Below are 26,053 nucleotides of genomic sequence, written 5' to 3'. Positions count from 1 at the left end.
GTTTTCAACGAATTATTAGTTTGCTGACTACGTATACGTTCACTGTCCGTCATTTATGCTTTGCTGACAGTTATTATTATTTTTCCCACCAATGTGAACTGACTAGTATAGGTATAGCAAGATTATAGCGCTAGTATAAATTTATGAAATTCTACTTATTACGAAATATCCACGCGGGACTATATAAAGCTAGTATATAGTATACTAGTCACTAAAAAATATATGTATAATAAATAATATTCCAGTGACCGTTATATTAACGTCTACTGTAAATACGAGCGAAAGCCGAACATTGACGACTATTCCCGAAGGGAGCGCTCGGCGGTCAGTACCCGTAGGTGGGAGAGACTGCCTCGTATACGGCGAATGTATCAGCACGGAGCTTTCATTCCTCCCAGACCCGTTCATCTGGTCATGTGTGGCCTTACTTTACTTGCGCGTCCCCTCTCAGCCCACGACCGCCCTTTCGTTCTCTTTCTTGCCCTTTCTGTTACCTATTTTCCCCTAATGTCTTCCGCTGGGCTATCTCCTCTTGGTGATATCACTGTGGTATCAGTGTCAACTCCTTAGCAAATACGCTAAGACGGTTTGAGCCATGGGCAGTCATGGGTTGGCGTCGATGTTCCTTATTGCACTTTCCAGGGAAGCGATCGCGTCAGTCTGCGTTCGCTTGTGCTACTCCACTTAGCGTATGGGTGCACTTAATGTCACCTGGTACCTTCTAATCACCCTCTGTTGGGAACACTTTGCGCACTGGTCGACGGGTGACGGGGTTCCTTAGGTCTAGCCTGCTTCGAGCTTCGGCTTGTTATGGGAAGGGACGGAGCATGCAAGCGTAATGTTTGATCTCTTGAGGATCTCCCAACTACTTTCGGTCGCTGCTCCCGCGCGATTCGTTGAGATCGGCCAGGAGTAAACGCGATTTTCTGGCCTTACTCTTTTCCTCGGTGCTCTTTGTCTACGACCAAAGTCTCCAAAAGCCTTTAGGCATGTATGCCTTCTTGTAGCTTGCCACAAACCTGTATACTTATCTTTGTATCGTTATATCTGTATCGTCGAGTGTTCTGCGTTTGCGGCTAAAGTTGATCACAGTTCGAAATCCCCTTTCAAGGCTCTTCTTTGCGGCAAAGCAGTTCGCAGTTGGTAACACGGGGCCCTGTTGTCCGCGGAGGCTGGGCTCAGCTTGTGTATTTCTGATCTGCAGATGACTTGGTTCAGGCCTTTACGCGCATCTTCTGTAGTTTATAACGTTTGTTGTCTAGCTGTATCCTTATCTTTATCTGTCACTGAGGTTATGGGTCTCACGGTTCAGATGTTTTCCCCAACAACGATTCGCAGTTCGGAGACGGGCAGTAGCTCCTTTATGGAGAAGTAGTGTCTTATGGAAATAAGCGGGAAGGGGTCCATTATAGAAGAAGATTTTATAATTTATCTCTTTTCCCCTTCTTTACTTACTTCGTTTTATTTCTATCCTTTCTACCTGTTCTATATCCTTTTTAGAACATCTCTTCGACTAGCGTTGCAGTTGCTCTCTCTCAAGCTCAAAATACGCGTGTTGGTCCAAGTTAATAAAATAGAGATAAAGGTTTCAATGGTTATGTATTAATTAGAAAAACAAACGACAGCAAATAAGGAGTGATCGATAACAGTATGCTTTCATTATTTCTTCATTAATATTACTGTATATATAGTTTGGCTCTGGCGTACAAACTTGACACCTAAATGATCCACTGGATGCTGGATTAATTAATGTCATAAGGGATATCGTTTTAACTATATCTATATTAAGATCCTTCACATCTTTATCAACTTTCCGTGTAATTTTACACGCGCCGCTTTAAAATTTCATGACTAAATTTATTCAAATTCTATTATCAATCTTGCTACAGTCTGTCTATTGACTCTTCGAGTCTCCTTTTTTTTTGTATTTTCAATGGACTTTCAATAACCAATATTATTTAGCCGTTCTACCACGTTTCTCATTGTCTATTCACCAATTCCCAGCAATCTGAATGAAACCGCTGCAGGGCTTCTGTATTCAAAAAACAATTCGATCGCGATCCCAAATGCACGCCTCGTTTCCCGTGCTATCCATATTCACGTGGCCGCAGTGCACCTATGAATGTATGCATTTCACGATTCCGATTGAACTATCAACACTCCAGTCCCCTTCCGTTGATTCTTGGTTAAACGTTAAGCCAAAGGAGTAAGTGTAACGAGGGTGAATAACTGCGGGTGCTGTCTGCTTCCTCTCTTTGGTTTTCTGTAGCAGAGAACGAAGAAGAAAAAAACTTGCATTAGAAAGGAACGGATAGAATCTCGCGATTGTATTAACTGAGATCGGAACCTCATTCTCTGTTCCCGACTCGTGGTTATCTCTTTTACGAAGACCGTCAAGGATCTCAGATGGCTGAATAGCGGCTGCCATTCATGCCGGACCAAGGGACGGAAAGACGGACAGACAGTCGAAGGACCCCGACGTTACATATTTAAATGCCGACGCGATGAAGAGTTAACGAGGAGTTCTGCCGATTCACGTCGACTTATCCTGATCCTTATTTATCGCTGCTATTATTAAGTCCCAAGACGCGAGGCGTTAACCCACCCGAGGCATGTTGCTTGGGATATTTAACGACAAATAAATAAAGTCATTGCTCATAATAAACCTAATCCATGCCGATATATCTCGAGCTTAGCCAGTATAACGGTTATGTACCCTCTGTAGAGATTATTTTTATCACGTTTAGATTTTTGAATACCAGAAATAAAGTGCGTACGTATGTAACCTAACCCCAAACGATTTTGGTCTTCACTGATTCTTGTAATCCCAGCGAAATGTCAGGATATTAAAAGCCAAAGGATAGAAAGGAGAGGGAGAGGGGGAGAGAGAGAGAGAGAGAGAGAGAGAGAGAGAGAGAGAGAGAGAGAGAGAGAGAGCAGCAAGCAACTTTAATACTGCAGGATACCTCCTTAATGACCCTTTGTGGTATTCGCGGTGGCTTACAACATTTCCACAGCGTCGTCCAATGGAATCCCTCGTTTGAGAAGGCCCAACCGATAACGCCACGTCATTAGAGTCTACCTACGTCTGGCACCCTCCTGCTGCTTTATGCCCTCGTGAGACTTGCTCCGTTAAACTCATAAAATTATCATTTCTCTCCTCGTCTCCGTCATCGTCTTCGATAGTCTTGTCTTTCTTGTTCCTACTTGGTCTTCAATACCAGTAAGTTTCGGCTGCTGGCGTTCGTGCATTTAGCTAGGGAATATTGAGTTAAGGGAATGGCTGTTATATTTCGCAGCTACTGGGGAATTTAAAATGGTCTTTAACCACGGAGCTATTAACGTGACGGAACCCTTTATAGACTAGGCGACAGACGACGGCTACCGGAACTCTCATGGAAATAGATATGTGCTCGAAATGGGCTCCGTTTGAATCTTTAAGAGACAACACGTTCCTAGAGACTGTCTATGAAAGAGAAACGGTAGCTGGTATTCTTGGGATATGTTTTTTTTTTTTTTTTTTTTAAAGAATCAATGTAAATAAGAATTCATTTTTTTCTGTTAATGATTCAGTTAAGGTATATTACGGATTTCTTATGCTATTGCTCAGTGCTTAAGTTCAACTGTCAAGAAATGGCTGTTAAAGATTTTTTGTTTTCTTCTTTTTCCTCCTCTGCCGAACCTCAGCTAGGCGCGCGGAATGAAAAGGAATCGAGTCAGCGGAGGAGACAAAAGAAGGAAAAAATAACGTATCTTTTTCGCTTCTTTGCATCTCTTGGTTGGCCGTATACTCGGATGCTGTGCATGAGTAGACCGTGGAGCACGAGACAGCGGAGGGAGCCAGGACGAAAAAAGGAGAGAAGAAAGACGGTAGGGAGTCTGTGAGAATGGGAGAAAGGGAGAAAGAAAGAGGGAGAAAAGGTTCTTAGGGTTGTGGTTCAGAGCTTTGTCGCGAGCCCTTTGATGTATGCCGCTATGTTTAATCCACTGATATATGAAAAATCAAGCAGATAGCGGAATAGAGAAGGTACTGAAAATCAAGAGAGTAAAACGGAAAGTCAAAGACAAAGAGAAAATTTGAACAAGAAATAATAAGTGGAAAACACAATTAAAATTTTTAATCATGAATTACGCCACTATGTATTTTCATACGCGTGTTTTTAATTGGCCATGCTGAATTGCAAGGACTAGAAAAATATCCTTTCATCCGCAAATTAATGACACGAATGTTTCGAAATATTATATGTATGTAAACGTATATCCGCAACGTTATCGAGTAGATTGCGGAAAGGCACGGAGTATAGAATGTTTCAGTGAAATATTATTTTTTTAATACAAAAATCCTTTTCGTACAGGTTATACCGCAGAAATATATGTTACATTAATCTTCTAGCAATAGAAAACGGGTAGAGATAAAAAGACTTTTTGAATTTCCCGCTCGAACTAATACCGCTTCTCTTTGTTCCTTTCAGCTACATCCCGGTAGTACTAAATGCCAAGAGATAACTAGTCATCTATCTCTCGTTGTATCTGCAATCCTCTGTGAAATCATTGCACTGCATTGCGTTGCATTGGCCAAGTGCAAATCTCATTGCGATTGGCATCCGACTTATCCCTTGAGCAAGATCGTATCTGTCTCGAGAAAATCCTCGAGGGATCGCTGACTGGGTGACTGAATTGTTAGTTGGCTGCTCCGCCACTATCGCTCCTAACTAACGTAATCTTCGCTAATACGTCGCACGTGACCGCGTGACGTAATTGGTAGCCAATCCAAAGGGGATATGACGTTATCGTACGTCTATCCCTCGACTATGGGGGCATCCGAGATGAGTTTAAGTCTATTTTTACGGACGTTTAGATAGTCTGACTGTATCAGCTATACATGGGATATCGAGATTAGTGATATGACGTTCTTATCGGATACGTGACAGGCGCAGCTAATTAAGAAGATTTTGCGTGAATCGTTCGGTGCCTACTGTCCACTTATCAAGGATGCTTTATCGGTTCCTCCTTTATCGATACATAATTCGAACGGACTCACCAGAGTAGAGAGATGCACCCTCTCTCATTTATTTTCTGCATAAAGAAGAGGAAGGTAGATACGAAAGCATACCTATAACAAAAAGTAACAAATGATTATTTATTTACCTATTTTAAAGAAAAATGATCATTTTTTTAAAATGTATTTTTAGGTAAATTATTTTTTTTAAACAAAGTCAAAATCGAGCATGAGGATTATTATTGATTGCATAGTATCTCCAGTTCTGTGAGATTTCAACGGACAGAAGGGACATTCATTCGTTAATGGTCAGTGTGTAAAGGACGTTCGGTTTTCATTTATCGAAAATTGAGTCCACGAAGGACTAGGTGAATGGCGACGTCCTTTCAATTGCCACGCTTTCAGAAATGCTGAAAACCAACGCCGAGATTGGAATCTAAAGTGCACAAGCAGTGCAATTATAGTCGACCCATTTTCCAGACAATAACGAACGAATCGCGGTTGGAATCCGGCCAAATCCGAGAAGCCTTCTATTCCTACTAGGGGTTTGTTAAAGCCGGCTTAAGTTAGGCAAGGTCGTGGACTGGCAAATTTATTGCACGCGTTATAACCCAGCCTCATACTACGTAGGTATTCGAATCGTTACATAGAGATCGGCAAAATCGCCAAACGGTCGTTGCGAGTGCCGAAATAAAACATGAATCCAATATACGGACATTGCGACGTCGTCCTGGAAAGTGCAATGGCAATTTAACAAAAGTCCACATGACAGAGCGAATGGATAAGAGAGAATAGGATAAGGATAATACAATAGCTTCTTCAGTTTCCCTACCCATTCACTTTTAGTCAGTCTTCCCACTATAAAATCCCAAAATAACCCAGCAGGATCCTCTAAAATTCTTGCGCATACGAATCCTACCGTTACTGTGACATATTTTCAAGATGGCTCCCGTCCCACGTGATGCACTTCCAAGACAAACGGCAAGGTTCTTTCTTAGCGCCAGAGGAACGTATTCCAGACTAAAGAATATTCTAGCACTTTTCCTTCTCCTTCCTAGCAGTCTCTCTAGGGAATTTCTCGACTTGCCGTTCTTACCTATATCTACGACTGGCTATATACCTACTTCCTCTGCGTTCCCAACTACTCGGTACCAACGCCCGTATAAGCGAGGCCGATTCTATCCCGGATACCGAGTGTGAATACCCGCTTTTAATACCGTCCACGAAGAAATCAACGAATGGCACTTCTATCAGCCACCGTACAATCGCGATCAGATAAAGAACATTTTTCACGGGCAACAATACCGAGCACGCTCTATTAAGCTGCACCATGAAGTAAAGGAACACGTAAGTGTATACCTATGTTTATACCTAGAGTACTGTATACCTATACGTCCGTATCTTAGAGATGTATCGAGGTGACGCGCGTTCGATCCTCGATAGTCGATAGCTATCGATACGCCTATATCTTTCGATTTAGATCGCTGCCCAGAATAACTAGGTATGTATAGCTAACTATGTATCTAGTACTATGTACCAGGTTGACGGTTTCTTATCAACTTATCTGAAACGCGATTACCTAGAATTCTTCTAGTCTTTTATGTGTCAGGAGTCTTGAATCATTGACACCGAAAGCCTCTTCGCATTGGGACGTGTAGAATAATAGACCAGGATTTTCGAGATGTTTACATGGGAATAGAAGAGATGACTTCAATACCTTCCGCGAGAATTCAAATAGTAAGGGTTGGATGATCCTTAGGGTGTTGCCTTTGAGAATCGAATATCCCTTAATATACAAGGGCCGTGCCTTTCTACTTAGTCTTGGTCTTTATCATAGATCCTTTAGTAACCCAGGGCTAAATTGTTGTTATCTTCTTAAGGGGAAACTCGCGAGAATCGACGAGGATCGATAATCAGTTGCGATTGTAACGGAATTCGGGACAATGAAGATCATTTGGAGAAGTTATGAGGGGTGGTGAGGGAGGTTACCTCAATTTGTCTCAAGATGGGGGAATTTTCTCTGGTTCTTCCTGAAGTCCAATCTGCAGAAATTAGGAGGGACAGACAACGAAATTTGAGGGGATTGACGGGGAAAAGAGAGTGAGGGGTGCGCAGACGAAGAGTGGGAGGAAAAAACATTCAAAACTCATTAAGTCAGGGCATTCACGCGGCGCTGTCATACCCTGTGATCATTTGTCATGGCCACTTTCTAACCTTCAATAATTTGTCAGGCTCCGCTTGCCCGATGGACCTCCCAAACAGGTTCAGATAACCAGAGAACTCGAATAAAATTCTTGCTTAAGTAATATCGCGCAATCGTGGCTACTCCGGTGCTTCGACTTGTATAAGTAGGTACTCAAGAGATCCAATGCACCTTCGATTCGAGGAATCGACTCGCCCGGTTACTCGACTACAACTGTAGCATCTTCCCAGGTTGTCGTGGACCACCTTGTCTTGGAAACGGTATAAGCTTTTTAATAAACAGATTCGTCGGGCAGTCAATCGTTATAATGTATTAGAGAACTTTGCCCGCTATGAAAGAAACTGGATTGGATTACTTCAGATCAAACTTGACGATTGAATACTTGTTGAAGAGTGGTAAGATCAACAATGCCTAAGGTTGAGAACGAATCCTCCAAGTAAAACGTAAGAACCAGACGGAAAGGAAACAACAAGAGCTCGATCGTGAGTTCGTTTGAGATCTTCATTAGCAGACAAGGACCACTTGCTGGGAGTAATTATTTTATTGGCTGGGTGCGGTCTTTGGCGAACGTCCACCTACGTGTTTACGAGATGCGTGTATATCTATATATAACCTCTGGTCTTATACATGTGTTTTAAAATTAGATTGAAATTTTCACGGGCAAATTATCCGGCGACGCTACTGTAATACATAGATGAGGGATTTACAGGTATTTTCAGGGATTTTTATGAACGTCGAAATGACCGCTTGGTATTTTAATGAAATTATTACATATTGCCGTCAAACACACACCGTTAAAAAGATTAATGATTTTTACCAGACGCGAAATAAATCATTGGCCTGCTATTGCGAATAACACTCTATTACTTTTTTTTAGACCACAAGCAGCTGAGAGATTTTTCAATCTCAATTTGTGCGTAGACGATTTTATGTAAAATGTTGTATTTGTATAATCGGAAAAAAATGTCATCACGAAATGGAAACAGGGAAAAAAATTGAATACGAAAATTTCTATGGAACTCGTTAACGAGTAGTGGTTTTGGTTTTCAACCAATCTGACCGAAAAGTATGTGGGAGATCTGTTATCGTAGAATTGGTAGGAGTCGAGCTTTAGCGGAAGCCAATTTCATCTTAAGCCATCTTGGATTGGTTTTCCCTACACAAGGAACGATATCGTTTATAGAAGCCACGCTTCGAAGATCATCTCAAAGGATGGATAGATCGTTGTGCTTCAATAGGATACTAAATCCTACTATATGTATAGGTATACACCATTAAAAAAAAATATCACGATAACCCTTTCATCGAATTGTCAATCATCATTAATAGATTAAACTAATCTCTATGATAGGAGTATCTAATACGTTAAGCTGCTAACTAGTGTAGAGGATTTATCCTATTGCAAGTTGCACTATGATACTTTAGTGAAATTTATAATTTCTTATCAATTGAACATTAAGACTTTACAGAAAAATAGGATAGAGTCAATGAAAATTATATATTTTGTACTATACTATGTTTCACAGTAAAGACCAACTTATTCTAATTAGAGTAACTGGGGACATTAGACATCATCAGACAAATTTTATCCATTTTATCCACTCAATTGATGATTGTCACTCATATCTCTCGTTGGATATATATATGTATATATCGATTTCGTGTGAAGTCCCAAAATGAACTCTGATCTCTTATATCTTTGGATGTCTATGGTGTTTGGTATGTTGAGCCATGACATGTTGCGGAACAGTAAGCAAAAGGCGATCTTGCCTTCCTATTCTGATATGAACGCTGTTTTGTGAAACGTCGCCTTTATTCCACTACATTAGGTATCCAAGTTCCTTCGCCTTTATCGAAACTGTTACGTATATGGGTGACGTACCTACATTCGCAAGTGGTTATATCTTGCTAGCGTCACGGAAAACGTTCCAAGTCGCCTTAACCGTTCACTTTTCCAAGCAGTTTCATAAGAAATGGGATATCGCTTATCGAAATCCTTCAACTGCCACGGCTTTACGTGACGCTCTTGACGTTTGCTATTTTCCTTTTTATCGGTAAATTTTGTCTCGCTTTATGCACACCCCAAATCCTAACCAACAACCCCGACACGAACACTGCCCGTGTAAACGGGGGCTTAGTATCTTTAGGGGTTATTCGCTGTTATAGTTCTGTATCTAACATTAGTTAATTTTTTTTCTTAATTTTACGTCTCAGCACTTTTATAACTGAGTTCAATAAATTGATAAGGACTTTTCAATCGGTTATTTTTATTAGTATTTACAGTAGAATAAGTTTTCTATTTAACTTCGAATTCTGACACAAGTATGGTTTCTGTCATTTGATTTGGTTTTCGATATGCAAAAATGCTATCGATAGATTCTAATAAATTAATCAATGAATTTACTATAATAATGACGTAAATAAAGAGGCCCGGTTAGTAAAATCGGTAGCCGTTATAGTCATTCGGAACAAAAAACATGCATGTAAATTATTAAAATCTCTGTTTGACAATCTGCTCCATCTATCTTTTCCATTTGCTCCCGTGGAGATTCGTCATCTCGTTACCAACTGTAATAGCATGTCTACGCGAGCGGAACGTGTAATGCTATTATAAATTTTTATTTCATTTACTTGAATATCAGCAGCGAAAAATATTATTTCAATCTCATAACGTTATGAGCCAGTGAAACCAAAGATTCCCTATTCCATCCGCAAAAGAGAGATATTACAGTCGCACAATTTCATCCGTCAACCGCGAATCGAGTTTCCAGATATTTTTGAACTAGGTCAATTGCATTTTCAATAACTATCTCTATCCGTTCAATATCAGGTATATTGGAACTAGAGCTTTTTCGATTTCTGAATTGTAATACCCAGTACATAAGATATGCACGTATGTTACCCCATCGGTATTCCTCGACTAAAGTACAGACGAATGGTATGTTGATCTTTGTTACGTACGAAATACAAGTGACGGTCAACTGAGCTATCTCCCATCTTCCATCGTATATTTAATATCGGTCATTCTAATAGTAAGTATAATCAATCTGTCACAGAGCTACGTATCAGGGTTCCTAACGGTGACTGGTTCAACAAATATCGGCGTCATTTACATATTTGATTGTAGCACTCATGGGAGGTCCGTAAATTTGTACGCGTGAAGTCTCGAGACGGGAAAATGCAAATTGATCCAAGATGGCGTCCGATCGTTGTTCATTTGTTTTATGATAATAGCGTCTTTGTCGGCCGTCGCGTCGGGATGATGGAGAAACCGTGTCGAGTAGGTGGGGACCCGTCTGACACAACCTAATTGTTCTTGACGGGCCTTTTAATTAATCATCTTGGAAAGACGATATTACCATATTTTATTGTAATTTCTATAACGTTCAATTAAGCGTTTTCGGTAGGCAGTAACCATGGCTGCTCCCTTCTGTATCTATTAAAATTTCTTAAACGTCTTATGAGATCCAAAACGTATCCGCACACGACTGGGTCAGTTTTTAAAATTGTTGGATGAGGAGTAGCAGCGTTACTAGGAACTAGGTAAGACTGTCCGTGCTCAGGTTTCAAGGGCCGTCGCATTTTATCGTTAGACGTAAGGTCCTAGTTGGGTTTCCACATCGGTCGTAACATCGGCTCTAAATTAGCCCAAGACATTTCCTAACCTAAACGAAAAATTACACCGATCTTTGCTGTGCTTTTTGTGCACGTACCGCTGTGCTACAGATGCTCCGTCGTTTACGTTTCGGCATCCTGCGGACCGAAATAGATAGTCCTTTTCTTATTCTCGTCGCCATACTCCACCTAGCCGATATATATGTTGCTTCTTCTTTACGCCATTGCTTCTCTCTTTCTCTCTCTCTCTCTGTCGCGCTGTCTATTGCATTATCTGGTTCGTCTCCCTTTCCCACTTGGCGACGCCTTCGGTCTCCTGGAAAGACTAAACAGGATGAGACTAATATACGTGCCTGTGCATCTTTTATGCTTGAACATGGCCGAGAAACGTCGCCTTTAGGGGACTGCTCTAATAGAGGTCACAGATACATCGGCCTCTGGAGACTGGCAAAGTGATGAAGAGCTTTTCTGGATTTTCTTGAACGTGGGTATCTGTGTCGGAGGACCTAACCTTCATTTAATATATCTATAGCTTAGGAGGGACGATAAGGTTTCACGTGATCATTATTAGAAATTTTTTTTTCGTACTGTATCCTCTACGCAGGATCAAAACTAAAGTCATAAAAAATCGAGATGTTGATAGTAAATTCTGTAAAAAAAAAAATGGGTGCGATAAATAAAAAACGCCTCTTATTTAATTCCGATAATGATATCGGAAAATTCCGTCTGGATACTCGAGCGGATTATTTGAAATACGAATGGGTGCACCTTATTTATCGCCAGATGCCGCACTGAGTGTAAAAGAGAAGCCAGTCGTTCTCGCATGCGGATAAATTTGCAAGTCAATTGCGGCCTCAACGAACTTATCGCTGTATCCATATCCGGCGATTTCGCACGATGCCAAAAAAACGTCTGAGAGTTAGAGATATAAAAAAATAAATTGTAAAGATCAGAATTTACTAGCAGCTGCATAGAGGAGCTTCCCACAATTTAATATCGCAAATATACGAATCCTGAATCTAACGAGATAACCCGATAAGTGGATGAATGAATAGACCCTGTCACTGGATTGACACGTGGCTCGCGGCGCGTGTCGTCATTCTCCTCCATCTTCCTCGTTTGTCACAGTGACGTGAACTTGTCGCGAATAAACGCTCCTATCGTTTATTTCGTCTCTTCCCTGCAAAAGGAATTCCTTAGCTTCACTCTCCTGTCACGGCAGTCTAATTGGTCGAATAAACAATTCCAGCTTGACAAGTCGGTATCTCCGACGTACAGCCACGTGCACCGTCTTCCCACCATATTGGACGTCTTTTCCCTTGGCGCTTGAGTATCGTTGGCTCGAAATACCAAAGCTCCACGTTCATTGGTCGTACTTTGATGTATATACAATGGCGTGGCCTCGAGGCAAAGCAATGCTGAATGCCATTCCAAAGGGGATACTTGCCCGACATTTGAGAGAGTTGTCCGTCATGTCGTACTGCAGTAAAGGTAATGGAGGGGACCACGTGACTTTGCTTGTATTTCTGCTTCTGGTTTCTGTATACAAGTGCAAGCCAGCCGACTTGGTTCAGACTCCATTGCAGTAGTGAAATCTCTCCTGTAAATATAGTCACGTTATACGGACTACATACTATATTATATACCACATGGTACTTATATACCATATACGTTTCTCCAGCAGCAACTGTCAGTGCGACAGGTGCAAGTCGTCGTAACACGTCGTCGCGTTCATGCGTGTAACTTTTGTCAATTAGCTTGGCGCCATGTTAATAGATCAGATCGCACAGTTTCTTCAACCCTTTAAAGTTCGAGTGGCAATTGGCCATTTCCGTTTCACGAGATCTTAAGTCGACTCGACTGAGAATCGACCACCAGTTAACGTGTATCTGAAGTTCTTGTATTTTCTTAGACGCTTTCACCAGATCCCCATATAAGCGGCAGAGTTAGCTAAGCTGCTGGCGCCGGTGCAGGTTCATGATTTATTGGTCTGCCCGGTTTGCGGACATGCAACCGACCCATGTGCTTTTTCTAAGGTCCCTTCGTTATCCGTATGTCTGTCCTTGCTAACACCTAATAAATTTATCTTTTTTCTTCTTTCGATCGACGGGCTCTACCGAGTCCTCGTTCGGAGGTCTTCATTGGGATGGACACGAAAGATCGCCATCCCTGATATATATATATATATATACATATATAGGTATATACATTGGTAGGACTTTACTTGAAGGTAGCTAAGCAACGGCAACGACGTTGCCGGAGCTCGTAAAAGTTTGACACAAAAAAAATGGACCTACGAAAGGGACGACGACTCATCTCCTTTTATGAGTCTAGTTTTTAAGAGGTCTCTCTCTCTCTCTCTCTCTCCCACGCCCCTACTTCTCCTATGGTATTCGTTTATTGAGTACTTTTTTTTATCTTTACGACAGAAGCCTATTGTCTACTTGATTTCCTTCTCGTCTTCGGAAATCGAATTGTGCCGTGGAATTTTGTTTTCATAATTTCATCTTACCAGATAACACGTAATGGAGTGTACATTATGCAGATGGTAGACATACAGCGTGGTTTTATTTTATCAAGAGATATTTTCACGTATAAGAATATAACAATAAATATCGAGCGTGAGATTGGTGTGTTGAGTGACAATGAGAAAAGGAACATGAAGATAACAGTAAGAACATGCACATACCTCTGTCGAAATGCATGGTACGATGTAGCTTGTATCTTAACAACGTATTCGCTGATAAAATAAAAGTATCTTTCACCGCCATCGTCCGGATTCTCGTCCAGCAGGGATGACGCTATCGGGATCCGTATTTTTGTTTGCTAATTTATAATTGGCCCATGGACGATAATAATTTCATACTGTCAATTGTCGTAAAATATCGCTCGTACGAGATAGGCGATAATGACAGGTACGAAAAAATTTTGCGAACGCCTAAAGATTACTCCGAATCCTTACGATAAAGAGAACATAATGTTCCCTGGATATAAATTTCATCCCTTACAAACAGTGTCAATGGGGTATCAGCGCCAGGTAAGATAGTTGGAAATTTAGTTTGAAAGTCGATAAAAGAAAGTCTGACGTTGCTATAGGTTATACATATATTTCAGAGAATGATAAAACCAAATGAAATCGCATCCTACAAGAGATTCGGGATTCCAGGTTGCCAAACGTCCCGGGCACGATATTTGTATAATCAGTAACGAACCGTAATCGTACGTATTCGATACTTTTTTTCGTCGCCCACTCGAATCGGCATTTTTAATGAATTTCTATCACCTACCGCAGTCCCCGGTGGACTGTACTCTTTTATTATCGGAGACACGCTGCTTTATATCGACAATAATAATTATTACAGCGGCTACACTTTGCCAAGGTATACTTTCGAGGTGGAAAGGAGCGTGTGGGCATCGCGAACCAGCATAAAACATCAATTGAAAATGGAGACGATAAAAACAACGTGCCATTATTATTTCCGATGACTGGTTATCGCGATATAAAATGGCGCCGCTGTATGTACAGTTTGTAGAAAGGAACATATATATATATATTACATACGTGAAACGTGGTAGGTATGTACGTATAAAACTGCGTAATGGCAGTCCATTGCTGCCGTATGTAAATATACCTATATAGATACTTACTGTACAGTCTGTAGTTTTACGCTTATATATACGTATGCAGATTGTCGGAGGTCGACGGAGTCATTTTTACACTACATTAGTTTTAACGGGTAATTGTCCCGTTACGTTGGAACCATCCTTTATCTTGCTTCGGGTAATTTTCTTCTCTCTTTTTTCTTAACCTTTTTTCCTTTTATTCTCAATTCAGTAAAATCCCTCGCGAGCGACGTAGACTAACGGACGCTTGTCTGACACCCAGATACTATCGAGTAATACACGAATATCCTTTTAGTGTTATAACGCGTCAGGCCGTATAGAGCCATGCGTGAAAACCACAGTGTCCCAACTCAACTTTGCAGACGCCATGTATTATCTGTCCACGAACGTTATCACTAGGGCGCGCGCTGAAATTCTTTTCCTTGACAAGGGACGGCAGTGCTAGTGGGAGAAGTTTTCCCGTTTGTCTTCCCGTATTCTCTGCCAAAGATATATGTATAGCTCGATATCCGCCATTGCCCAAGGAGCTCAAACTATCGTCATAGTAATTAAATGGTTTTCCAATAAAATTATAGAAAGTCACAATAGACGCGTATATGCTGACATAATATTTAGCACTAAAAATTTTTGCGAAACTTCTTCAAGCTACATAATTACTGTATTGGTCATACCTGATCAAAGAGAAATAAAATTTATTCCGTCGTATCACAACCACAGGCTATCGATTTCATCGTACCAATGGACTCGAATAAAATCACAGTACTTGAGCCCATATTGAATGCACTGAACTGGTTAATACAAGGGGGCACCCGACAGGAACGGTAAAGAACGAAAAGGATTTCTTTTTATCTATAAAACGTGTCGGTCTCTTCTCTCCCTTATCGACGGTAGCCTTAATAATGTCAAAGTTGTGTTAATTTAAGAACCCAACGTCAAGCTATAGAGCCTCGTACCCAACGTCTTAGGATATCGAACCGACGCCTCGACCGTTCTTAATAACCACCGTATGTACATGACGATCCGTATCGGCGGCGATGACAAAGGTTAGAAAAGCTATATAGGTCTGAAAAGTGGTTACACGTACCCGAGCCTAAAGGAGCTGTAAAAACGTCCCGAGGAAGACGTGTAGAGGAGCGTGAGATCTTACGAAAGGTTCATCCGCGTCAGGCTTACCCCGTTACGTGTGTAGGACGAGCGATGCAGGATGAGAATAATTACACGTGGCATTACGATACATCGCCGGGATGAAGTAAAAAAAGGGGAATAATATATGCAGATAGCGAGAGATATAGGCGATAATTATGAGCGTTTAAGAGCGTCCCTCGAGCGCGCGAGAGAAGAGCGGGTCCCGATGCTCGCGTGGGCCGCCTCAATCTAATAACACGTTTCGCGAGCTTGATATATGCGCTTGAAAGGATGAGGTGGCCGCGCGCTTGGCTCTGTGATTTTTACGGGTGAATTTGATTAACTTTGGATATACCTATATCCGTATGTGCTAGAGATGAGAGGTTTCAGCCGAATACTATAATATCCCGTACAACGTAGCGCAGCTGTACGCTGGCGCCAGGATTGCGTTTCGAGTGAGTCTTGGTAAATCTGTGATGGAATCGAGATTGATTGAAAGAATTTCGTTTGGGACTAGTGCAAATAAAAGCACGTGTGGTACTTGTATAGCGGTAGGGATACTGGGTAGTTCCTATACGTTCCTGCGTTTCTACCTGTGTACCTAACCTGCCTGGTAGTGCTATTCTAGTACAGCCAGAGTACACATCTAGACACGCTAGATGCTCGGATTTTCCTGGCTGAATATAGCCATGGTAAAATCTTTCCTTTTTCCTGAAAGCCAGGCAGGTAGGTATATACCATATACATATAGGTACCTAGATAGTCAGTCGACGAGGTAGAGGTGGGAAATTTTCTTGTTCCCCTTCTATACGCGGAGTAGAATCTAGGTAGGGTGAGCACACGTGAGAGAGACAGAGTGAGTGAGACTTTTTATTCGCATTTTACCCAGGGTAACGTCTGGCTCCAGCTTCCGCTTTCCACGAGCCCTCAAGTAGACCACGCGTAGTCAATTTATTCTCCGCTACCGGCCAGATTACACGTACATCCCACGTCCTCGACTTCGGAGTGCTCTAGGTGCGCTCGGGTGCCTCGCGATAACACTCGCTGAATCTACTCGAAAGCAGAAACAAATGACTGCGTTGCTGCTACCGCATATGTTTCTGCGACGTATACTGAGTCGTGTGGACGTAGAATAGAATACAGGGGATGAAACGAAAGCCGATTGGACCATTCATGGACTAATGGATGCATTACTAAAAAATATAATATATAGAATGACTGATGAGCCACTAACGGTACAGATTCATCTCGGAGTTTAGATTGCATTAAGAATCTTGAAACTTGATCGTTAATCACAATGGAGTCACGTAGGTCCTTAGAAAGTTCATCGGGAAGTCTCTTGTAAACAGTTTAATTAATGAGGATTGAAATTCTCGTTTATCCTGGATTTCAACGTTGTTGATCCAAATCCTTCAAGTGTTATGCACAATTTCATCGAAGTGAAAAGTTCTTGAGCAGGCATGAAGTGGCGCGGAGCGAGGGGGCGTCGCTGAAAACAAAAGCAAGGATAGGAAGAAGCACGAGAGACTTAGACGCACAAGGTGCTGGCGACGCCTATGCGTAAACAAAGCAGCACTGAGGTTGGGGTTAGTTTTACTTGCGAAGTAGAGCGTTGTGCATTGGAAGAAGTTGGTGTACCGGTGATGATAGCGGGTGGCCATTTTGAAATACGTTACGATGTCTGGGCGGCCTCCGGCACAAAGGGATAGACCGGTCATGTATATTTCAACATCTCATTTAGACCACGTCTTCATCCGACGCTTATCTCTCAAACAGTAAAGATGTCTGACCGATGTAGTTCCGCTAATGCCCATGATACCACTTCGATTAATTATACTGAGAAATTCATTTAAACATTCGTAATTAATTACTGCAACCTCTCGGAGCCATTTTTATACGTCAACGATGCATTTTTATAATTCAAGAGAAATTTAACTTAATACGTAACTCGGACTGCTTGAATCGCAGGTGCAGTTATATAAACTGGAACGGACTACTACTCGTTTCCCGTAATAAAACAAAGATGAACAAAAAAAGGAATGAAGAGAGTAGTGTTTCGTCGCTCAACATGGAGATATAGTCCGGATGGTAACTTTGGTATCGTGCGACCGCAGTGACTGCGAAATCGTATAACCGCAGTGTTGAATCTTGACACTTAATTTCATTGGCAAGGCGCACCGATTGGTCGGCCGTTGCGAAAGTAACGATCGCACACGATCAGTATACTTGGTCTCGCGAGAGTCGGTGCGATATTTCATTTTCTTTCTTTGGTTGGTATTGGCGGCCTGCAGCCTCGTATTGCTCGACGAGGATAAATAAGTCAAAGCAAAAAGGCATCGCGTGCAAGAAGGTAACGAGTAACGATGAGGCAGTTCTTTTGTGCGAAAACAATGCACGTTGAATGCCGTACGCGGATTACAGATGATATTCCGAGTACTAGGTACTTTGATAATGGGAGTGAATATAGGTAGTATAGATCGTATTGATATTCATTGAAATACAATATAGATAAGTATAATAATGACTATAATGACGGCGGAGTAAAACCACGGGCAGTTTGCTGCGTTTGCCAATTAATAACGCAAGTGACAAAAAGTATAAAAGAGACGAATTAATTGAAATCGACCCAGAAACGTCAAAGGTTACGAATGACGTTACTATTCCGCGAAATAGTAATCGTATAAATCCACCTGTCCATACTGTATATGCGCATGATATTAACGTTAGCTGCAATGACAGTTTTGAATTTCTAAATAATTGGAGTATAAATCATGAATCATGAATGCAATCAATCGGTCATGACGTATCGGGAGTATATTCATACGGATGGTTTTGAAGTCTGGATTACATTTCCTGTTTGCTTACTGATACTTGACATTGTTATCGATGCATTTTGAGATGATTCTATGAGTTAGTATTTCTAATTTGTCAAAAATAAAAGACTCGGTTTGCACCCAAAATTCTAACTAACAAGATAAATTATCTTCTGTTATGAACTACAAATGATGTGCAGTACAAAGTGATCCACGTAAGTACATATCACGCTGTGAAATTGTGACAGAACCAATTGGAAACTGTGAAATATTAATTTCCGTAATTTCAGATACCCGTATGTGCATGACGAGTGGAATCAAATATCCTGGATATTCTGTACGTTGAATAATATTTTAAACGTGCGAAACGTGTTAGGTATTATAAGAGTTGATATGCATACGAAATATAGACTTGATATTTGGCATGAATTTTTCATCGAACAGTAAAAACTTGTGAAGAGGTACGTACGAGTTGAGGAATTAAAAATATTTTGTATACGTTAAGCCATACCAAACGTGTGTATTACTGCGTGCCACCAATGTCGTCCAGGTGTTTAAATGAACGTTTCACAGGAAGAATCACAGTTGTACTGCGAAAGACAGCAGGATAAGGGTATTCGATATAGAGCTCTTGATTGGATAATGTTTTTGTCTCATGCTGCTGCAGTGTCTATGTTCCCTTCGGTACAGAAGTATTTTCGGCTTGTTCGACAAATTATTTCCACTAATTGATGAAAGCACGAAAAACGAGAAGCAAGCCACGATGCCTTCGTGTGGCTGCACTGATTGCACGAATTGCTGCGAGCCGGAATTTTTTGGCGTAGTTGACAAGGCTAGAGGCACAACGCCCAACGTCATGGGAACTTTTGGCTTTGAGCGAAGTCCATAAATCCGCAGGCAATTGCCCTGTCTAAACTTTTCTGTGGCTTTAATAGAGTTCCGATTTATCTGAATAAAAAGCGTCGTAAAAAGTCGCGACTGTCTCGACGCCGGATACGCCTGTAGGAGTGTCGTGAGATCGTCAGCGTAGCAACGAAGAAAAGTATCGCCATCTGTCGGTGTCATTATGTACTTTCAATCGGACGACTCGGTTTGCACAAAAGTACGTTAAGGCGTCACAGTACTAGACTGGCAAGGAAGAGAATTTTATGAGTCGGAACAAAAAGAGTCAAAAGCGACATTCCATAGGATGCATATAACGAGGTAAAATATTACTTATAACTTAAAAGATAATTGATGAGCTCCCGAAAGCACTTGCATCTTCCTATCGAGTCAACACACTTGTCGCTGCTCGACTGGAATTTCGATGGTGTCTTTGTGTGACGTCACTTGTTAACCTCCTTCATCGCGCGTTACGTAACCTGCTTTTTTCAAGGCCTTTGCTTCACCCCTTTCTCATAGACCCCTGACACCTATTTCCGTTCTTTCAAGCCCCGCAGTCAGAATAAACGAGCGCAGGTTCGATTTAACTGTCACATTTGAATTCACAAAACCCCCTGACGGAGACCATGTGTGTTTGATTGTTCGCAAACGTGCCGAAGGTACACGTAACATGGTTATATACACGCGTGTACATAACTGCGTTTATATCTACGAACCGACGTCGCTTTAATATTTAAATTGCATTGTTTTGTCGCCGGCCGGGGCACTCGAATCCTGTAACTCGGATGACTGACATAACTCATGGATGTCGTTCCAGTTAGGTATGACGATCCTCTCTGGCTTAAAAAGAGAAAGATAAAATAAAACACTTGAATACAGTCTGACAAAGAGAATGCTGTGCGATACTGATAAGCGAATTCTAGGCAATTTCAGCATTTCTTTTTTATTTGTTTCTCCGAAGAGGTTGAATTTCCTTTGACGTCGCGATACATTTTGATTGATCGATACCGGATTCGTTATCTTGTTCGATCCGACTGCCGTAGACTTCTTTTTAATGGCCTCCCAGGTATTATCTGGCGATAACAAGGGCCATCCATATTCATAAATCGAAGCACAAGCAAATTACACGCTCGGCCGGAAGTTCTCTCTGTATATATATATATATGCACGTATACATAAGTTATTTGCTTATGCGGATCTATTTCAAACCTCGCGGTAACGTCATGCCTCCGTTATCTAAGTCTAAGGTCTAGAAATCTATCGACACCCTTACGTGACTTCTGTATTCAGTCGGCTATAGGCTGTCGAGCCATAGATACAGTTTAGCCGACAACTGTTTTATACGTAGATTCTCATTTATTATTGAGATTAATTTCTAGCTGGTGAATTTTCGAGTCTATAAGTGACTTATGAGAAACGTAGGATAGTAGCTGTCTGTTGTACCAACCTACGTTGACCAAGCGACTGGCGTGGCCAATAATGGCGAGTATTCGATTTAAATGGTGACAAGCGCGTTATGTATTTTTATCATTGTAATGCCCGCGCCAAGTCTCCTGGAAAAGTTTATGTCCGCGAGGCTATAAAGTGCCGCGGGTCCCGGGCGTGCATAATATTCTTTACGGGCGTGGAAAATAAATTCGCGATTTTGCACGTAATATGACAGACCTGTCAGCTACGTGTGTGCCTATACATTGCACTGGTGGAGGGTACGCGGAAAATAATCTGTACATGCAGAATAACGTACGACCTCATGAAGCTAGCAACGTCCCATGCAATATAACGTACTACTCGCACTGACTGGCGTAGCTGTTGTTAGTAAGTACCCAGCTACATATTTACAAGCAATTTCTACTTAAACCGTGTACAAAGATATTGGACACCATTTTTTCTGATAGCTAGTACCCATTACCCCTTAATAAAGTGTTCGTAATCCTCAATTCCCTTGTGATCCACCTTTTTACGTAAACAGCTCAAACTCAGTATCCCCTGATCCGAAATTAAGTTATATGAAAATTTGAATAGCCGCAAATATAAAAATCTTTCAATTCCCAAACGGAAGAGTGAAGACGTCACGAAGTAAAAAAGTGCAAATAGTCTCGATCGAACCTATCACGAAAGAGATACTTTATATGCGACCAGCAAGCAACGACAGCAGTTCTTGATCGATATCGTTGATGGGTACGCAACTAACCAGTCGCCACTAGTCCAAGCGTGCGTTAAATGATCGGACGTATGGCGTAACCGGTATATAGTATCAATACGGAAAGGCAATTTATAAGAAATTCCACGATGGCGTCAAGTGGACCCAAGAAATTTAATTCGCATTAGAGAAAAATTGAGTAGAAAAATTGAAAGCCCATTAACGCAAAAATAAATAGAGATTTACTATATATACCATATACGTGCTCTCTTGTACTTATCTATACTGTATATAGAAACGCACGTGATATCCGATCGAGCACAACGGTGCACAACGTGTTTCTGTGCAGTGCCACGCAGTCACCGTATAACTGCATCCCCTGACAATCCAGGGGTGCCAACACCGCAAGGGCACTCGATCACTCAATTAGGCCGCGGTGTTGGTAGGCGTGGTTCTCTGACACACTCATACGCATATATCACTCTCGAACAGCGAGGCTCCCAACCGATATAGTGCTCTAAATAGTGTGCAGATGTACCATTCTGAATCACCAACAGCCGATGGCTCACACCGTGAATTTACTTTGGCGTTCGTTTAATTACATTATATCGGGAGGTCGTTAGAGTTCTGCTGGTATCGTGAATACCGGATAGAGATGTGTCCTATAGAAGACATACGATTAACGTAAAGTACCTTACAGCTGTATGCCATTTGCATATGAGGATACGATGAAGACGAGAAAACAAATTTCGGATAAATTATAATATTCAAATGATAAGGGTGAATTTTAATTTTGGACAATTTTATGAATTAAACTGAAGTTTCATTTTAGTATGGACTTGTCCCTTGGTTATTAATCTGTTTTCATTGAAATGAAGCGTCGTCGTCATTTGTTAATCTTTTATTCTTCAGACATTGGCGCTCGGGCAAACAATGCTTCTTGTTTATTTTCACGCCATTTATTTCAGAAAGAAATGCTCTTCGCGTCGACTTCCATTTTCTTCATCCTTCATTTTCCACCCTTGCGGGGTTTTCTTCTTTGCTCCCCCACGGTTCTACGGACGAGATGCTAATTAATGCAATTCTGAAATATGCTAATTTACTTCTTCGCCACGTTCAATGTCGCGAGATTTCGCGACGGTTCTCTGTCTTATGGTGGATTTACATATTTCGCGTGACATCGAAATAACGTGGATTCGTAAGACAATAGCAGTGAGATAGACGGCTGTCCAAGAGTCATCCGTGCAGATTAAACGATCGGGTAGCAAGTTCATAAAATCGAACAAGATAGTCGGTCGCTGCGGATGGGACTTTACGTACTCTGACCATGTCTACCGTATCCAAGTTTCATTTCAAAGTAATAGTAAAAAGTAATAATATATATTTATTACGATATCAAACTATCCTCACGCACATTGCTAGTTATTATATTAGAATTTATATATCATATATAAATTCTCATCGCAAAACTCGTAAAGAAGGGTTTGATATCGTAAAGCTCAAGCCCGTCGACATTAAATTTCACGATAAAGTAGCGGCTGGTCATTCAGATAGGCGAGTGCGAATCCATTCGCGCAGAACGTATCTAGATATGTGTTAGTCTATGGCGCCATTGGAAATAGATTTTTGTGGAATAGATAGTAGTTAATTCGAAAGCGTTAAAATATATACATATAATATATGTATTAGAATAATCTTGAATTTGTAGAAGGTCTCGTGCAGAAGCCTCGATTTCTTAGGTTATGTGAGTCTTAATACGTTTCTCTGTATCTACCATATATACATGTATATATTATATGAGGATTATACTGCGTATACATGCACTCAAACATGAACGCGTGTATATGCAAGTACATACGCTCGGATTGAGACTTCACGATTAAAATCCGTTCCATGTTCGATCCCCCGTGGCATTGCGAACGAGATTACGTTCGAAAACGAGCAACGGAAGCAACGATGTCGATTCGACAACTGCATCGTTTTCCATACGTACTTCTCGATTGAAACCATAACGTATACCTGTAGCACTGTTACATTTCTGCTCTTTGATGATCTTCCCAATAAATTGTAACGAGTCAAAATCGTGATCTGACCCAGCAGAAGGACGTATGCCTGACAAACGTAAAAGGGAATACAAAATTAATGGGATATCAAGCACGCTGTAAAAAAGTTAAGAAAATTGAAAACCATCAAGATTCTAGTTTTTTAATATTACAGTAAATTGAGATTTGATAATTTTTAAAAATTTCACAAAATACTCTCATATTGATTATATTCGATTTTGGCATAGGTGAAATTGTAGAATTTATTTAAAAATTTTGTAACGTTCAAAAGGACAGGCTGGGAAAATTGGTATACGGGAGAATGCATACCATTGGTATATCAATTACTTGATATAACATGGGTATATCGGTATCAGAGTTATATACGTTATCGAGTCTTCTTATCACGTTGTAATTTTATGAATGTCTCGTGTTTGTTTATAACCCATTGAGGGGAGGAAATTTCGAGATATGCCGAAGGGATTTGTCGGGGAGATTGCATCGAAAGGAACGGACACGACAGACTGAATTTCTGCAACGTCACACACGTATCGTGATATGAGGATATATAATGCAGGGTATAGATATATACATACGTCCAAGTATATCAGAACGGGAGGTTTACGATAAACTAACTTTGTGTCGTTGCATTTCGGTAATTGATACATCAAAGGACCAACCGCCTGTGTTTCTGTCAATAGTATCGCCGTACAAATAAAGCGTATTTAATTAATCAGCGTCTGATAATTTCCAGGAAATCTTCTCGTGGCGTTATCAAACATTGTATATGCACTAACGAAGAAAATTGTCCGAAAGTACAAAAGGAGATAAAGTGCAACAAGGCAAAGGACAATGTATAATAATAACAACGGCAGCAACAACTTCGAGTTCTAAAGTTTAGTAAAAGTTTAATTTGCTCGAAGGTTAAGTTTCACGATTTCCACCATTATTGATTTTCTTTTCAGACAGAAAGGTAATAAGACTGTATTATGAATAAAGGAAATAACAATCGAAAGGCATGCTAGCCTGTATACTGGTGCCACGGATTTCCTAGACAACGCTTGAATACTTCCTGCCTGAGGGAGGAAAACAGGGGCTACCTGTGTGCTGTCCCTACTGTGCTGTTTTGTGCTGTACTGTGCTATGGTGAGATCGCCAAGCAGTTCCTAGGTCACGCGATATACATTCGCCGGAAATATAATAGAAATTCACCCGCGCCGTGCTAGTTATTCGAACGGCATCCGAGCCCTTGCCCTGAGCGCTCGACTCAGCCCCCCCCGTCCACCACATCGATTGCAGCCTGATGTGTCTCTAGCACGCGACAGTCTAGAACGGAGATGGAAATAGGTTCGAAAAATAATTTAAACATTGATTGACGCAATTGTTAAACGATTTCAAATTATTCAATAGTAGCTGTAGTTTTTCGTTATTTTTATTCCCCATCGTTTCTCTATATGGATCTTTGTATCTCTTGGGTAACTGGTAACTAGTGTTACATACGATACATAGGTAGCTAGATTGTAATACGTTGGATAAAAATCGTATGTTGATTTTATAGATTGGACAAAACAGTTATCATTGACATAGATTAATCACGAGATATTGCACGCTATATACATACAATGCTGTTTTGTAATAGCAGGTAATCACCAGTGCAAGAATCTTTTGTTACTGAGAATTCAAAGTGGTGGTTTAGTATATGAAATACATCGGATGACAGTGTTGGGTAATTAATGACGGTAAAATAATTAATCACGGTTGACATTTAGTTGAAAAATATTATTCCACTTAGCAGCCACTACTTAATGATCCGAAGTATGTGGTATTGAGGCGAAGCTCAATCTCTGATTAAATTTCGAATCAAAGATTAAAGTCTGCGAGAATTTCATTTGGAAACAGAAAGAAAAAACTCGAATAGGAAATAGAAACTGATAGAAAATCCTTTGGGAAATGTATATACAGTTGTTTCTCAAAGTGAACTAAAGTATTAGATACGATACGAAAAATCCGAGGATATAAATGTCTATGCACGGTATGAAGGTACCTTCAGTAAGCCAGAGATCAAAACGTAAAAAGGTTGAATCGGTCCTGTAGCGAGGAATGGCGCCCGATTCCGCGCTCCTTTCACATAGGGGAGGTGGTTGCGTTTTCGACGAGGTCGGCCATGAAATTGAATCGCGCATAAAAACCGAACGAGAGTAGCCCTCCTTCGCTGTTTTAGAAGCATTTTTATGCCGACCAATTGGAACAAAAGGGCGCCAGCGAATTTACCCACAGGCAGTCGATAGCCATCCAAGCACTGCGGCTGGGGTAGCTGTATATACCTAACCGAACCTGTGGACTATACCTAAACCCTCTAGCTACCTCAGCTACGATTCTATGTATAGTAAGACCTATCCAGCATATCCTATATATATCCTATATATCCTATGTATATATCATCCAAAAGACTCGATCTCAGAGTACAGAAGCTCGTCCGTTGAAATTTCGATTGGCAAAATGGCGACTCTAGTACCCTAATCTATCCTGATGGCGCCATACTGCCTTTCTGGATGGACTCCTTAAATGGCATAGGTTAAGTTGGATAAAGTTGGAATAGTGTAATTTGAT

At 41.0% G+C, this 26,053-nt stretch overlaps 1 protein-coding gene across 3 annotated transcripts in view; it reads right to left on the bottom strand.

The window, feature by feature from the left end:
* Window positions 1-26,053, bottom strand: part of LOC107263789 (protein sax-3) — a 206,052-nt gene that overhangs the window by 24,933 nt on the left and 155,066 nt on the right. The window contains exons 1-2 of one of the 3 annotated variants that reach the window (XM_025080891.1): window positions 6,124-6,154; window positions 5,042-5,113 (exon numbers count right to left, since the gene is read on the bottom strand). The exons of 1 other annotated variant lie outside the window; for it this stretch is intronic. In XM_025080891.1, coding sequence (XP_024936659.1) covers window positions 5,042-5,069 — 28 coding nt within the window. In that variant the 5' untranslated portion in view covers window positions 5,070-5,113; window positions 6,124-6,154. Of the gene's footprint in view, window positions 1-5,041; window positions 5,114-6,123; window positions 6,155-18,890; window positions 19,455-26,053 lie in introns of those variants that run through there. One more of the 3 variants, XM_025080892.1, reaches the window with a different exon arrangement.

The sequence above is a fragment of the Cephus cinctus genome, unplaced genomic scaffold (assembly GCF_000341935.2).
Source record: "Cephus cinctus unplaced genomic scaffold, Ccin1 Ccin1_scaffold0160, whole genome shotgun sequence".
In the NCBI taxonomy this organism is placed as follows: Eukaryota; Metazoa; Arthropoda; class Insecta; order Hymenoptera; family Cephidae; genus Cephus; species Cephus cinctus.
This window is presented reverse-complemented; position numbering and strand designations above follow the sequence as displayed.